Genomic DNA, 17,583 nt, shown 5'->3' on the forward strand with positions numbered 1-17,583 from the left:
ACTAAAAATAAATGGTATTTGTGTTAATGTACACATACAAATAGAATCTGATTTTGAGATGATATATTTCACTATAATAGTATATGCCATGAATGTAAACACGTTGAATGAATGCTTTAGGGTTTAATAAATGTTGTTATTTTAAGTTAATATTTAAATAGATGAAGGTTTGATGAGTTTTAGCGTTTAAAATGATGTTTATGGAGTTATTTAAACACTAATTTTATCATTTACAACGACACGTTCGGTTGTATTTCTCCACGAGTAAAATAAAACGCAAATAATAACTATAAAATAACAAATGTATTTTTATGATTTATATATATTCATGTGAAGTTATTTTGATCGATTTGTTTTAATTAAGTTAATAGTGTTGAATCTGCTGCTGTGAATGTGTCGCTCTTTAGACAGCGCCAGCAGTGTGAGTATTAATGTTTGTGGTGAAATAACTCAATAAACTGCCAAAAATAATCATCAAATCATCAATAACTCGATCGGATGTGACGGTAAGATGATTATTTATGTTTATAGAGGAGTGTTCGTGTAGATAGAGGCACATAAACAGAGTTGTTTGAACGAAAGCTGCTAGTCAGCTGATAGTATGAGCAAGATTTCACTAATATTGTTGTTTGTTTGTGTTTATGATTAAATGTTGCAGAATTCACCGATCATGGAAGCAAACGCGTTTTCACGTGATTTGGGATAGAAAGTAAACATCAAGAATTACTCACATACACCATTACACTAATAAACATCAAATATCTGACACACACACACACTGACACAAACACACACACACACATACTTACACACACTGACACACATTCACTGACACACACACACACACACTCATTGACCGACACACACACATACTTACACAAATATACACACACACTGACACACATTCTCTGACACACACACACACACACACACACTACTTACACACACAAATATACACATTCACTGACACACACACATACTTACACACACAAATACACACACACACATACTTACACACACAAATATACACACACACTGACACACATTCACTGACACACACACACACACATACTTACACACACACACTGACACACACACATACTTACACATTGACACACACACTCACACAAACACATACATACTTACACACTGACACAAACACACACTGACACACACTCACTGACACACACACTGACACAAACACACACTCACACAAACACAAACACACACACACACACACACTGACACAAACACACTCACACAAACACACACTGACACAAACACACTGACACACACACACTCACATGAACACACACTGACACACTCACACTGACACAAACACACACTCACACACTGACACAAACACTCACACAAACACTGACACAAACACACACTCACATGAACACACACTGACACTCTCACATGAACACACACTGACACACACACACTCACTGACACACTCACACTGACACAAACACACACTGACACAAACACACACACACACACACACACTGACACAAACACACACACACTGACACAAACACACTCACACACACACTGACACACTCACTCACTCACACACACACACGCATCATGGGCTCATCTGTCAGTGAACCCTGTATTTATGATAAGTTATCAGAGAGTATAGATATTCTACGGCAGTCCGGTTATCGTTATGGGATGTCCGAGAGAGAGATCGAGAAGTTCATCAAGCAGGTTTTAGAGACGAATGAACCTCTACGTGACCCGCCGCAGTTCCCCATCCTCAGAGCGACTGTCAAGGTTTGACATTAAACCACATGTGCTGTCAAAATTCTGCAATCATTTACTCACGCTCATGTTGTCCCAAACCCGCATGACCTTCTTTCTTCTGAACTATTGATCCATTTAAGGCCACGTCCACACTTCGTTTGAAAACTCAGTTTTCATTTTCCTGATGTCATTATTGTCCAAAGTATATGGAGTCGTTAATGGAGGGCGCTTTCGAAATGCTCCATTTTCAGTGGAATTCAATTTAGGAATAATTTCGAAATAGCCAAATATTATATATATTATATTGGTTATATTTATATTATATTGATATATTGATTCATAACTGCTGTGAACAGCTTTGTGTTTGTGTTTTCTTCAGTTTTTAGTTGCTGTTGGAGTTTTGTTGATCGCAGTTTTAGCGTTCACGTACCCGCAGAGCCCCTCTCTCCTTGGGACACTGAGTGCTGCGGGACACAACTGGTCATCTCCGCTCAGTCACGTGCGTCTGCTGTCACTGCCCATCGCGGAGAAATACAATCTGCACGGTGAGACACTCGAATTGCTCTGAACACGCTTATCTCTGCATGAACACACCTGACGTGTGTATGTGCTGCAGGTTTTCATGAGTGGTGGGCAGCTGGTGTTCTGCAGACAGTGCAGGTGAACTGCTCTGTATGCGCAGACGTGACTGCAGTGCTGGAACTGACTGACAGTCTGAGCGAGTCTGCAGACATACACAGAGAAGCACAACCAGTGCTGCTGAAGGTACACATCAAATATAGCGAAGGCGTTTATATCAAACCTCATGTCTCTGTCTCTCGTGTAATGATTTTGTTTGTGTTTGTCAGGGCGGAGAGTCTGTGTCTCAGCGAGTGTCTCAGCTGGAACAGTTTTCCTCCTATAACTCCAGATTCACGAGCGTCTCACGGCCGGACACATTCATGCAAACACCTGCCAACTTCACTCTGCTCTGGTAATGACGTTAATGTTGTTTTCACACTCAATACCCATGATACAATTCAAATCAACATGAACCGAAAGTAAAACGTAAAGTGTGAAAGTTTGAAATGTAGAATAGTGTTTGCTTCACTTTTATTTATTTGTTTTGTTGTAATTCTACTGAACTGTTGCCGAATAGTTGCGCATTATATACATAATGAATAGCATTATACAGGTATCCAGTGAAAGCGATGTATGAGTGTGAGAGTCATTGTGTTTCTGTGTCTAATTCTGTCTCTTTCTCAGGAGTTTTTCATCTAGTCGCAGAGAGAGGTTTCTTAAGTGGTTATTTCCTGATGCGGAGCTTTGCCCCCTGCTGGACAACACAGGAACTACACTGCAACACTGCCAACTGACTGACAACACAAGCTCCCGGAGCAGGGTCAGCAGCTGCATAGCAACAGGCTAAAAAACAATCAGAACTTTTTAGCAACTGCGTAGAAAAATGCAAAAAAACAATTGGAACTCCTTAGCAACTGCATGGCAACAAGCTAAAACAAACAAACATCTGAACTCCTTAGCAACTGCATGGCAACAAGCTAAAACAAACAAACATCTGAACTCCTTAGCAACTGCATAGCAACAGGCTCAAAACAATCAGAACTCCTTAGCAACTGCATAGCAACAGGCTATAAAACAATCAGAACTCCTTAGCAACTGCATAGCATCAGGCTAAAAAACAATCAGAACTCCTTAGCTACTGCATAGCAACAGGCTACAAAACAATCAGAATTCCTTAGCTACTGCATAGCATCAGGTTCAAAAACAATCATAACTCCTTAGAAACTGCATAGCAACAGGCTAAAAACAATCAGAACTCTTTAGCAACTGCATAGAATAATGCTAAAAAACAATTGGAACTCCTTAGCAACTGCATGGCAACAAGCTAAAAAAAACATCTGAACTCCTTAGCAACTGCATAGCAACAGGCTATAAAACAATCAGAACTCCTTAGCAACTGCATAGCAACAGGCTACAAAACAATCAGAAATCCTTAGCTACTGCATAGCAACAGGCTACAAAACAATCAGAATTCCTTAGCTACTGCATAGCATCAGGTTCAAAAACAATCATAATTCCTTAGAAACTGCATAGCAACAGGCTAAAAAACAATCAGAACTCTTTAGCAACTGCATAGAATAATGCTAAAAAACAATTGGAACACCTTAGCAACTGCATGGCAACAAGCTAAAAAAACATCTGAACTCCTTAGCAGCTGCACAGCAACAGGCTAAAAACAATCAGAACTCCTTAGCAACTGCATAGCAACAGGCTACAAAACAGTCAGAACTCCTTAGCAACTGCATAGCAACAGGCTAAAAAAACCCTATGAGAACCCCTTAGTTACTCTATAGAAACAGGTTAAAAACCATTCGGAAAACTTTTGCAACCATCCACAACACCCATAACTTTGCAACAGTCAGTTTTGCATGGACAAGCACCACTCACATTTCAGAATGATGTACAGCTCTACTTGTGTGTTGTTGTTGTGTTGTAGAGAGTGCAGGTTCTGGGTTGGCTGATTGTTGCAGACGGTTCTCCAGCCGTTCGGATTCTTCCTGTTCAACAATGCCAAAAACACTGCAGCTCCTTCAACCTGTGGCTGGAACCAGGAGATACAGGTAACACACACACAGACTGTCTGATGTATTTTACACACAATAACAGCAAGAATTTCTTTCTGATCGGCTTCTTTAATATGAACTGTATTACATCTACCAGATGTGATTCACTGTGTTGTCCTGTTCTTCTGCAGTGTACGCTGACCCGCGATACTGGCTGATGGAGTTGTTTCCAGGCCGAGGTCAGAACATCGTTTGTGACGTTCCAATGCTCTGAGACTCACTCCTCTGTTCCAATGACTGTCATACTGAGTGTTTGACACATTCCAGTCTCACCACATCACTTCCTGAAAGACTCCACAATTTATAACTAACACAGAGATTCACTCAAACATCTACGTCCATCCAGAGATCTCACAACCTTCTCCCTTTCAGAAGAGAGTCGATTATTCGCTCTCTCAGCTGAGGAGAACAACAAGCAGAGAACCCTCATTAATCAATGTTCTAACTTTGAGATCTTCTTCTACTAACTCTAGTTCTTCTGCTCTCAGGTGTTGAAACTGCCCTTTTGAGTCCGATAGCACTGAGCTAAAGAGACGTCAGCAGATATCAGGACAGCTCACGAGTCTCAGATTGCTTTCAAGAAGTGGAATCAGTTGTTTAGATGTTTCTTTCTCATTCTTTAGATGCTCAAACATGCAGATGTGATGGATCTCAGTGGTTGTTCTGTTGAGCTTCTGTGATGCACATGTGATTTTCAGTGATGTTTTCTGTACTCTGTGTGTGTGAATCTCATGAAAACACGTTCAGGTCATATTCCACCTCTAAAACACAAGACAAACATTAGAAACTGTATTTTGCAGTACAGAAAGTAAGCCAGTACAGGACCTGTTTGATGTTCTGCATTGTGACGTTATTTTCATGACAATTAAGCACATTTTTTTCTCGCAAAATTCTAGTTCTTGTAAAGCAAAAATAAAATAATGCTATAATATTTAAAGAAAAATATATATGATATGTTTAAAAGAAAAATTACATTATAGTAGTGTTTTGCTGCCTTTATGTGATTTTAATAAGGAAAAGTTATTCCGCACAAACAGAATAAACGAAATATTTTTTTACATTACGGCAAAAAAAAAAAAAAACTCTTTTTTTATTTTTATTTTTTTTATTTTTTTTAAAGCATAATCACAATACAATTTTTAAAATAATAATAAAAAATAATAATAATAGGAATTTTTTTTTATTTTTTATTTTTTATTGCCGAAATGAGAGAATATTTTTCGTATTGCACCAATAAGGAGAACACTTGTTGTATTTGAATAACGAAAACTTTCATATTTTTTCGATTTACAAAAATGAGCTTTTCACATTCCCGTAATAAAATTTGGCAATGAAATGTGTTTCATGGTCATGAAAAGAAAAAGAGTTAAGATCCCAAAAATAGATTTCATTTTCTGATTTTTATCTTTTGATTTTGGGTTGAGAAATGACCCAGACACGTTCTTCCTGTGATTCGTGCATCTGTCTGTCAATCTCTGATGCCTTTGCAGATCAGCCAATCAAAGCACTTTAAATGTCGTCACCGGATGATGTCACATCCTGACAGAACTGCAGTTTTGTTGCTGTTGTTTGACCACTGCTCTCCACCAATCAGAGGCGATTGAATGTGATGACATCATCATGTATGGTGATCAGGTTATGTTGATGGTTTTTCATTTACAGTTTGAATAGCTGATGTTCAATCATTGTAAATAATGAGAGTAAGATGTTTAGGTGATTATTACTAAAATGATTGAGAGAGAGAGAGATTTATGTTGATTGTGATTTACACAGTAAACAAATGCTGCTGTTCCTAACACGTGTTTTGTGTCTAATCTGATCAGCACATTGCATTCAGGAGCATAATAACATGTAGTGTAAATTGATATTGAGGATTGCATCAATTATATTTGAGATAACTAAAGCCAGAGTGAAAATACAAGGTAAGTTTTTACTATATTACATGTTTTTGACTGAAAACTGTTAATTAGAATCTGATCAAATATGCTCACTTTCAATGTCCGACAGACACACAGTTAGGAGAAATTCGTATTTTTTTTACATTTATTTATTTTTTATCCCCTTTTCTCCCAATTTGGAATGCCCAATTCCCACTACTTAGTAGGTCCTCGTGGTGGCGCGGTTACTCACCTCAATCCGGGTGGCGGAGGACAAGTCTCAGTTGCCTCCGCTTCTGAGACCGTCAATCCGTGCATCTTATCACGTGACTCGTTGTGCATGACACCGCGGAGACTCACAGCATGTGGAGACTCATGCTACTCTCCACGATCCACACACAACTCACCACACGCCCCATTGAGAGCGAGAACCACTAATCACGACCACGAGGAGGTTACCCCATGTGACTCTACCCTCCCTAGCAACCGGGACAATTTGGTTGCTTAGGAGACCTGGCTGGAGTCACTCAGCACACCCTGGATTCAAACTCACGACTCTCAGCGTCAATACTCGCTGAGATACCCAGGCCCAGTTAGGAGAAATTCTTGTATATTTTTTTTAATTATTAATTCTTTATTTTATTTTCCCCCCTTTTATATTGCCAGAGAAATGTAACAGAAATAAAATAAATAAAACTTACAAGTCATAATAAAATATCAAAACAGGCTTGGCCGCTTTAGACATTTTAAAAGTTGACTTGATTGAATTCTTACAACAACAAATACAGGTGTTTGGTTACTAAATGTTGTAAGTGGTACAGTCAGATCACTGCTCTCTTCCGTTTCTGGAGCATTAGGATCAGAATGGCAGAAGCAGCTGAAAGTGACTGATGACAGAAGAGACTGTAGAGAAACTGCAGCTGTAGAGTCGCACCGATGGCAGCAGGGGGTGCTCGATGTCTCGGTTCGGTTAAATATGTTAACAGCTGCATGCACATGAAACTGTTTAAAACAGTGACACTCATGATCAGACATGAGCCGTGCGTGCCCCACCCAAAACAAGTACAGTATACCAATATTTACTGTTTCATAAAATATTTTATCAACACACGTTGCGTTTTATTCTGTGCTGGCTTCTTGTAGACCTGAAGACAACATTGAAGCTGTTTGTAGTCATTTAACTATCAAATTACATTATTTAACTTTACTTTAAATTCGAAACTACTTATCTAGTAAACAATGACATTAAACAAATAGGGTAGCAACATTAATAATAAAACAAATACTAAATTGCTAATTAAATACAGTACTAAAAACATGCTAAATTTGACATTAATGATAAACGTAATAGACGTAAATTAATTTAGACTGAATACATTTAATAAAATACATACTATTGTGTATTCCCGAGTCGAGAACATAGTGACGAACAGCTGGAATTCAATATTTAGCTTAATAAAAGAAGACGACTTCAACGCAGGGGCTAAAGGAATTCAGTGAATCTTTTATTTGAACTGGTTCATTATAGCCGTCTGAACAAACCGATTCACTAAAATCATTTGAGCTTCCAAACTCTACATTTAAGTCAATTGGTGAATCGTTTATTTTAACCAATTAATTCATTTACATGAACCGTCCAAACAAACTGATTCACTTAAAGGTATTGGACTTCCCATGAAACGGAGGGTGCGTAAGCATGTTCGATTAATGTCGCGGTTTGCGTGACTGCTGCTTGCGCAGTACATTGTGACAAAAAGCAATTTGCTGTTTTGTCATGATACACCATAATGAAAAATCTATTCAGTATTGAATATAGTTGAATTACTGTAACTCTACAGTATAATATAATTAAGTTATCACTTCCCAAAACTGATGCAGGAGCGCAACTTGGCTTGTCTGGGCATCCCAGAGAACGCTGCCACCCTACTGTCTATGCCAACATCCGCCACTGTTAATACAAATGTGTGTGTGTGTGTACTTATTTCAGATTTTGCATATGAAAAAATATAGAAGGACATACATGAGGAAATAAAAAATAATGAAAATAAATACAGAAATATACTACTATAAAAATAAATGGATAAACATAGATTGTGTGGCAATTACATTTGAAGTCAGAAGTTTACATACACTTAAGATGAAGTCATTAAAACTCATTTTTTAATCACTCCACAGATTTAATATTAGTAAACTATAGTTTTGGCGAGTCTTTTAGGACATCTACTTTGTGCATGACGCAAGTAATTTTTCCAACAATTGTTTACACTTTTAATTGACTATATCACAATTCCAGTGGGTCAGAGGTTTACATACACTAAGTTAACTGTGCCTTTAAGCAGCTTGGAAAATTCCAGAAAATGATGTCAAGCCTTTAGACAATTAGCCAATTAGCTTCTGATAGGAGGTGTACTGAATTGGAGGTGTACCTGTGGGTGTATTTTAAGGCCTACCTTCAAACTCAGTGCCTCTTTGCTTGACATCATGGGAAAATCAAAAGAAATCAGACAAGACCTCAGAAAAAAAATACATTTGTGGACCTCCACAAGTCTGATTCATCCTTGGGAGCAATTTCAAACACCTGAAGGTACCACGTTCATCTGTACAAACAATAGTACGCAAGTATAAACATCATGGGACCACACAGCCATCATACCGCTCAAGGAGGAGACACACTCCGTCTCCTAGAGATGAACATAGTTCAAAAGTGCAAATCATTCCCAGAACAACAGCAAAGGACCTTGTGAAGATGCTGGAGGAAACAGGTAGACAAGTATCTATATCCACAGTAAAACGAGTCCTATATCGATATAACCTGAAACACTGCTCAGCAAGGAAGAAGCCACTGCTCCAAAACCACCATAAATAATCCAGACTACAGTTTGCAAGTGCACATGGGGACAAAGATCTTACTTTTTGGAGAAATGTCCTCTGGTCTGATGAAACAAAAATTGAACTGTTTGGCCATAATGACCATCGTTATGTTTGGAGGAAAAAGGGTGAGGCTTGCAAGCTGAAGAACACCATCCCAACCGTGCATCATGTTGTGTGGGTGCTTTGCAGCAGGAGGGACTGGTGCACTTCACAAAATAGATGGCATCATGAGGAAGGAAAATGATGTGGATATATTGAAGCTACAGCTGCTGCTGTATTTGTGTTTCAGTGGCCTCTGCCGGCGGTAAGTGGTACTGCAGCTGCTGATGTGTTTGTGTCGCTCTGTCTGCGTGTTTCAGTGCGTGTTTGTGTGTCTCGCGGTGCATGTTGGGCAGCTGGCGGTGGTGAGTATCCCAGAACCGCTCCTGTACAGAGAGAATGATGGGATAGTGGAGGACACACATGAGCAATATAAAGAGATACACACGCTAAGATTGTGTTATATCATTCTAATGCTCGAGAAGTGTGTGTGTGTTCCTGTGTACGTTTATGTGAATGTGTGTGTGTGTGAGTGTGTGACACGAGGCCTATGGCGTATCCGTGTTGAACTGTAAACAATCTTACATAAGTAATGTGATACTTCGAAATATTAATTTAATAAAGTATTCACATGGAACTCCGAAGTACTTAAGACTACCATGGTATTATCTGTCCATAGACCACAGTTCATTTTTGGTAACTTTATTTTTTTTTTAGTGCAGACATGAATAAAAACAGCTATATCTTTGATTTATCTTTATATAAAACACTCTTTAATGTTGTATATTTACTTGAGTTACTGTAGTCAACTGAACGTGTGGAATCAAAATAACCCTTGTGAATAATATTGTAATAAATGTACTTGTACAGGCCATCAAACTCTATAATAAAACTGTAAAAGACTTTATCATCTGTTATTTTTTTCTGTTTAATATTTGACTGTCAATCAGCATATGGTATATATTTCTCTGTGATAATGTACAGTTTGAGATACAGTCAATCACAGGTGTCATACTGCAATTTACATGTGACAGCATTATTCACATGACGTCAAATACATGTATGTGTTTAGTGTTGCAGTATTATGGAGGGTTTGGGGTTGCAGACCGTGGCACTGAGTGATGACATACAGCAAACTATCAGCGGTGAGATACACTCATATTTACACTGATCTTTATGCATGAATATCACTTTAAGTGCCATTTATGTTTCTCTTATGGTGGCTTGACAAAGCCAAAATACTTTTATTCTAACAACTTTGTTTAGGGCTTTTTCAAAATCCCTAAATCGAGACCAAAATGTCTAGCGCTAAGGGCCTAAACGTACTTCACATACACGCAGACGCGAGCGCTTCGCTAACGTATGGCTAGCGCGTGGTTGTACATATATTACGTACAAACCATACAAACCTCGGACCACAAGGGGGCGAAAACAGTATTTTAGGCGGCACTAAACCGGATGTGGTGGCGTCAACATGTGGACAGTTGAGGAGTGTGTGCTTTTGTATTTGCTGAAAAGACGACAGAAAAATATGTTTGTATAATCTAACTTGTTCAGCACAGTTGTTGATTGAAAAAAGAAATTTCACTCTAGCGCCCCTTGTGGCAATGCCGATTATACAGCGCGTATATGCGTTAGGTTATGAATTACGCTCTGACACATTTCACAGCGCAACGACACGTGAAGTCGAGCTTGCATAAAGCATGTTTGGGCCTTAACTCCTCTTACAGCTTTCAAGCTACATTAACCAAATTTGGCACAGACCTTCAGACTGTTCTGGAATAGTCTGCTGTGTGTTTTCAAATTGATCGGACTTACAATTTTCGCACAGCGGACATTCAAAAAATCTGAAAAATACAATATTTAGTCTTAAATTGACAAAGTTTAAAAGGGCCACTGTCAAAAATTCAAATGTAAACAAACCTGGTCAATGCCTTTAATCTGCTTTAAGTTGCTCTCTCTCTCTCTCTCTCTCTCTCTCTCTCTCTCTCTCTCTCTCATATATATATATATTTATCTGACGGTTTATCTGACTATCTATCTGACTGTCTGTCTGTCTGACTAACTAGCTAGCTGTTTGTCTTCTGTACTATCTGTGTAACCATCAAACTTAAAATGTTTAAAACTAGTTTAAACTTTAAGACAAGGCTTTGTCGGGGTTCTGGGTATCTCAGCGAGTACTGACACTGACTATCACCCCTGGAGTCGTGAGTTTGAATCCAGGGCGTGCTGAGTGACTCCAGCCAGGTCTCCTAAGCAACCAAATTGGCCCGGTTGCTAGGGAGGGTAGAGTCACATGGGGTAACCTCCTTGTGGTCGCTATAATGTGGTTCGTTCTCGGTGGGGCGTGTGGTGAGTTGTGCGTGGATGCCGCGGAGAATAGCGTGAAGCCTCCACACGCGCTATGTCTCCGTGGTCACGTGATAAGATGCGCGGGTTGACGGTCTCAGACGCGGAGACAACTGAGATTCGTCCTCCGCCACCCGGATTGAGGCGAGTCACTACGCCACCACGAGGACTTAGAGCGCATTGGGAATTGGGCATTCCGAATTGGGGAGAAAAAAGACAAGGCTTTGTCAAGCCAACATCAGATTTTGTCTACAAATTTTACTAGTTTTCACTGCGACATTTTCATGACAATTCAAGAACATTTCCTACAGATTCTCAATATTGTAATATGTCCCTATTTTTTACTTTTGAGTTTGTTTGTAATTCTCTTTAAATGCAGTATAACAAATTCTTACATAATACATGTACAGTGTATATATATATATATATATATATAATTAGGTTACATGGTCCTGAAGTGAGTTTCGTGACATAACAATGTTGTTGTTGTTTGTTTGTGTCAGTTGGGAGTTTAATGGAGGGAAACACTGTTCAACTGGAGGACGGAACTACAGCGTACATTCAACACATCACAGTCCAACAGAAAGGTGTGTGTGTGACACTATGGACCTCACTATGCATTAGAGAGTGTGTTTTTAATACTGTTGTGTGTTTAGAATCACTAGCGTTTGAAGACGGTCAGGCGGTACAACTGGAAGATGGAACTACAGCGTATATTCACCACACACCTAAAGGTGAAACACATATAATAACACACTCATGTATATATATTTAAGTGAACCATGAGCAGATGTGAAAATCGTAATTGCAATTGACAGAAGGTTTTGACGCGAGCACAGTGGAAGCCGTTCAGCTGGAGGACGGCAGTACCGCGTACATCCATCATCCCCACGCACTGCAGACAGAGGGCGCTGTAGAGACGACCACAGATGGCGAAACCATCGCGACACTGGAGAACTACGCCACAAAGGTCTGAAACGACAGAGAAACGCTTGTAATGTAGAACTTTGGACGTATCTAAGCTTTGATTTACTGTTGCACAGCTCGCAGAATCAGAGGTTGCAACTGATGAAAAAATCGAGAACTCAAACGGAGCCGAACAGACCAGCATACAGGTACAGATAGATAGTCAGACACTTGATCTTGGTGATCTTGGTAAACTAAGGCTTCGTGCGTGTGTTGTGTATTTTCAGTTGATGTTTGAGGGTAAAGTGTGGAGCTCCAGTAAAGTTAACCAGCACAGTGAAAAGAGTTTCCGCTGCGATCACACGGGCTGCGGGCGATTCTACACCACTGCACACCATCTGAAGGTAAAGAGCCTGAGCACAGTCTGTCAGAGTGACTAATGGAAGACCGGAGGGGGAGTGTCCGGGAAACCTGTTTGACAACAGTGTTGTTATTATTTGCAATTCCATTTTGGTGGCGCTATTGGCGCAGATATGACAATTCAGCTGGTGCCTGTGTTTGTGACTGTTGTGCAGGTCCACGAGCGCTCTCACACAGGTGATCGGCCGTACAGGTGTGAGTTGCCGTCTTGCAGTAAAGCGTTCGCCACAGGATACGGTCTGAAGAGTCACCTGCGCACACACACTGGAGAGAAACCATATAAATGTCCTGAAGACATGTGTTACAAAGCTTTTAAAACCTCCGGAGATCTGCAGAAACATGTGCGCACACACACTGGTACGAACACTCAGTCCAGCCCTGTTCTGTGTTGTTGTTATTGAAATACACTGTTGTACGCTTTCTAAAATCTTCCCAGTAGTTATTCAATGGCAGTTAACCTTAATGTTATAAAGTTTACAGCAATAAAAGATAATTAGAATAGATTTAAAAACTCCTAAAAAGGGTTGCATGAGCGGAGTAGTCCCACTTTTCACCATCAAGTCCCGCCCTGTAATTTTATCATTGTGTATCAGTAGTTTTGTCACTTTCTTTCAGGTGAGAAGCCGTTTAAATGTCCGTTTGAGGGCTGTGGTCGCTCTTTTACGACGTCAAACATCCGTAAGGTTCATACGCGCACACACACAGGCGAGCGGCCGTATCTTTGTCCAGAGCCGACGTGTGGGAGAGCATTCGCCAGCGCTACAAACTACAAGAATCACATGAGAATACACACAGGTAACAAGCATAAACTTTTAATTTAGTGCCTGTTGTGGCATTCAAAATTTTTATTATTGTATTATTATTATTATTATTATTATTATTACTATTTGTTTGTTTCCATGTTTTTATTATTGTATTATTTTAAATAATATTATTTAGTGTTATTTTAATTTTTACTCATCATTTTGTTCTGTATATTTATTATTTTATTATTTTTATTGTATTTGCATTATTATTATTTATTATTATTAATATTTTAGTGTTCTTTATATTGTATTCATTCTATAATTCTGTGTTTTTATTATTGTTTTACTTATATTGTATTCATTCTGTGTCTTTTAATATTATTTTTCGTAATTAGGGCTGTCAATTGATTAAACGTTTGTAATCAAGTTTATTACATGATATGCCGATTAATTAATCGCAGTTAATAGCATATAATCAATATTTGACGAGAGGCCCCCCAAATAAAAAATAATTCAGTATCTAATGATTAAATTATGATACATCATTTACATCATCATTTAAATAAATATAATAAATGCAATAAATATAATAATTAATATTAGTATGGCAGACAAGTACAGCATTGATTAGGCAATATACAGAATTGTTTTTGTTTTTTCATATCATTGAAAATAAATCTATCATTGGCCTACGGTCCACAGCGAGTATTGACGCTGACTATCACACCTGGAGTCGTGAGTTTGAATCCAGGGCGTGCTGAGTGACTCCAGTCAGGTCTCCTAAGCAACCAAATTGGCCCGGTTGCTAGGGAGGGTAGAGTCACATGGGGTAACCTCCTCGTGGTCGCTATAATGTGGTTCGTTCTCGGTGGGGCACGTGGTGAGTTGTGCGTGGATGCTGCGGAGAATAGCGTGAAGCCTCCACACGTGCTACGTCTCCGCGATAACGCGCCCAACAAGTCACGTGATAAGATGCGCGGATTGACGGTCTCAGACGCGGAGGCAACTGAGATTCGTCCTCCACCACCCAGATTGAGGTGAGTCACTACGCCACCACGAGGACTTAGAGCGCATTGGGAATTGGGCATGCCAAATTGGTGAGAAAAATAAATAAAAATAAATAATAATAGACGCTTGTATTCAGAGTTGCGCTTCGTCCAGCTGTGTTTGAACGCAAGAACGCGTGCTCTTCTTGAGCAGTCTGTAAGTGTGGTAAGTGTGGTTTGTTGCCCGTACAGCAGCGCTACTACTCTATAAGTTGCTATTACTGCCCCCTGCTGAAAACATGAAGATAGTTCTTCAAGCTTGAATTGCTGCGATGGTACTTATTACAATAATGATATTCATAACTGATTATGCAAAAAAACAACACTGGTATCAGCCGATACTGAGATTTCAGAAAAAGTGGTGTCGGTGCATCCCTAATTTTATACTGTTTTCATTGTACATTATTCTGTTTATTTGTTTTCTCAGGTGAGAAGCCGTACCTGTGTACGGTTCCCGGTTGTGGAAAGAGTTTTACGGAATACTCCAGTCTTTATAAACATCACGTAGTTCACACACACTGTAAGCCGTACACATGCAGTCACTGCGGAAAGACGTACAGACAGACGTCAACGCTCGCGATGCACAAACGCACGGCGCACGGAGACTTCGACACCGCGGAGGACGGTGAGACTGCGTGTGTTTGTTTGAACACCTTCCTAATGTACACATGGACGCGTTCTTGGGTTAAAAAACAGGAAAAGAGCGCAACAGTCGAGTTTTTAACGCTCAGGCTTGTTGCCAATTATTTGTAAAGTAAGCTAGTAGCGTAAAAAAAGCGTTAGCTATTTTTGAAAAAAATAGTCAAATGAGAAAACGAACGTTGACCCACTTCTGTGAGTGAAATCATTACACTGTTATGCAGGCAAAAAAAGCATCTTTCTCCATTTATGGCCATTCAAATAACTTTATTTATTTATTTATTTATTTATTTATGCAAACAAACATGTAAATTGCAAGTATTTATCACATTTTAGTAGATGTTTTGCCTGTGGCCAGAAAGCGTGAAATGGGCTTCTATTTTTCCAGAACAGCATAAACAGAACGCAAGAACGCATCCTGTGTGAACGGCCCCTTAAAGTAACAGTAACAAACCACTTATGAACTCTGTGTGTGTGTGTGTGTGTGTGTGTGCATGCAGACGCTTTTGGGGCCTCACCGCAGGGCACTGAACTGAAAGAAAACGATGAAGTTGCCATGGAAACAAACAACATTGGCTCACAGGTGATGCATGTCACGAATGATCCGTTATTACACTTGTGAACGTGTTTTAAGATCTGTGTATGTGTATGTAGCAGGTGAGTTTACCAGGCGAACACCTGCAGGTCCTCGGCGCGGCCGTCACCATGGTAACCCCGGACGGCACCACCATCGCCGTCCCCGCCCACCAAGGCCACACTGCCAGCACGGGGCAGCAGCATGTCACCATGGTTACAGATGGCGAAGAGCTGCAGCCGGTGAGTATTATGGGATGGAAGGCGTCATGAGGTTATCAGCGCTTAAGCTGCTCACCCTTTGCCTTCATCCTCCAGGTCGCTATAGTAACATCAGAGGGCATCATGACTGACGTGAGCTCGTCTCAGTACCACCAGGTGGCGCTGCTGGCCACAGAGAACGGCACACAGATCGCAGTGCAGGTCTTTACAGTGTTGAAGCGTTTGACCTTTGGCAGCGTTTAATGTTTTCATAATATTATTCAAGTTTAGAGTGAGATTACCTCGTTCAACTGTTTGTTTGTGTTGGTTGTGTTTATACAGTTAGAAGATCAGCAGACATTGGAGGAGGCGATCACCATGGCAACAGCAGCGATTCAACAGAGCGGACTGACCTCAGATCAGTAAAAAAAACAAAACTCAGATGCCTCATAGAGAGAGATTGTGTGTGAATGTGTGTCTGTCTGTAATTTACTCGTTTATTTACCCGCTGCATGACTTTTTCTTCTGAGGAGCACAAAAGAAGATGTTATCCTCCGTCACATTCGCTTGTAATTATTAAAACCATCGCTTTGATTAACATATCCATTTGTGATTCACAGAAGAAAAAAAGTCATACAGGTTTGGAACAACATTAGGGTGAGTAAATGATGACAGAATTTTCATTTTGGGTGAACTGCCCCTTTAAACATAAATGTATGATTTGAAAGTGAATCATGTTGTGTGTTGATAATAAAGCTGTATATTTGTTAAAAACTAACTTCATGAGTCTTTGAAGTGGCGTGTAATATTATACTGTGCATACAGGCGTGATGAAACTAGAATGCTTCTGTCATCATGAACACATCTATAATGCACATGTTGCGTGTAGATTGGAGTATGAGCAGCAGGTGTCAGTGTTCACCATCAGTTTTGGTTGTCAGTGTTTGATCAGGAGCTCTTTATGGAGTTATATTTGTGCCACAGTTATGCGCGAACAAAATTATTTTTTGAACGCACAAAAAAAGTTCTGCATGTGCAAGATGATATTTTGAGCATGCAAAAAGGTATTTTGCACACATAGTGGGTACTTTAAGAACTCTGAGCAAATTCACATTCAAGTAAACTTTATTCAAGCGCAAAATTGGTTTTTGTTTACTCAAAATGAATTTAAAAACATTGCTTTAAAAAACTGAGTTCAAGCGTGTGCAAAATAACTTTCTGTGCACTTAAATATCATCTTGCACGTGCAGAATTATGGCACATATATAACTCCATAGCACTTGAGCCACAGCAAGTTGCAGAACTGAAATGAGTACACAGTGTTTACATGAACAAAACCACAATGAATACACACTCTCACAGTCACACTCTCACACACACATATACACTCTCGCAGTCACACTCTCACACACACACACACAGACACATATACACACTCATAGTCACACTCGCACTCTCACACACACATATACACACACATACAGACTCGCACTCTCTTACACACACATATACACACTCTCACAGTCACACTCTCACACAC

The 17,583-nt window shown here is 39.7% G+C and overlaps 3 protein-coding genes across 9 annotated transcripts in view; 2 read left to right on the forward strand and 1 right to left on the reverse strand.

Annotated features, from left to right (window-relative positions):
* The window catches only part of LOC127439143 (choline/ethanolaminephosphotransferase 1-like), a 154,923-nt gene that overhangs the window by 33,596 nt on the left and 103,744 nt on the right, over positions 1 to 17,583 (reverse strand). The gene's annotated exons all lie outside the window — the stretch shown is intronic.
* Positions 387 to 5,492, forward strand: LOC127439153 (bombesin receptor-activated protein C6orf89 homolog). The gene is made up of 8 exons (XM_051695268.1): positions 387 to 506; positions 659 to 1,782; positions 2,132 to 2,297; positions 2,369 to 2,517; positions 2,601 to 2,725; positions 2,998 to 3,133; positions 4,250 to 4,373; positions 4,508 to 5,492. Exons 2-8 carry the CDS (start codon positions 1,594 to 1,596, stop codon positions 4,588 to 4,590), a joined length of 972 nt encoding a protein of 323 aa, XP_051551228.1. The 5' UTR covers positions 387 to 506; positions 659 to 1,593; the 3' UTR covers positions 4,591 to 5,492.
* Positions 8,602 to 16,821, forward strand: LOC127439124 (zinc finger protein 76-like). Of its 6 annotated transcripts, XM_051695209.1 has the most exons (14): positions 9,436 to 9,528; positions 10,236 to 10,308; positions 12,016 to 12,099; positions 12,169 to 12,246; positions 12,331 to 12,482; positions 12,556 to 12,627; positions 12,706 to 12,822; positions 12,994 to 13,195; positions 13,454 to 13,633; positions 15,058 to 15,255; positions 15,770 to 15,852; positions 15,924 to 16,085; positions 16,161 to 16,265; positions 16,386 to 16,821. In XM_051695209.1, exons 1-14 carry the CDS (start codon positions 9,451 to 9,453, stop codon positions 16,467 to 16,469), a joined length of 1,668 nt encoding a protein of 555 aa, XP_051551169.1. In that variant the 5' UTR covers positions 9,436 to 9,450; the 3' UTR covers positions 16,470 to 16,821. The 6 variants fall into 6 exon arrangements, with proteins under 6 accessions (XP_051551168.1, XP_051551166.1, XP_051551167.1 ...); XM_051695208.1 differs by having other exon boundaries at positions 8,602 to 9,528; positions 12,334 to 12,482; positions 12,556 to 12,822; XM_051695206.1 differs by having other exon boundaries at positions 8,612 to 9,528; positions 12,556 to 12,822.

This window comes from Myxocyprinus asiaticus, chromosome 50 (assembly GCF_019703515.2).
Source record: "Myxocyprinus asiaticus isolate MX2 ecotype Aquarium Trade chromosome 50, UBuf_Myxa_2, whole genome shotgun sequence".
Taxonomy (NCBI): Eukaryota; Metazoa; Chordata; class Actinopteri; order Cypriniformes; family Catostomidae; genus Myxocyprinus; species Myxocyprinus asiaticus.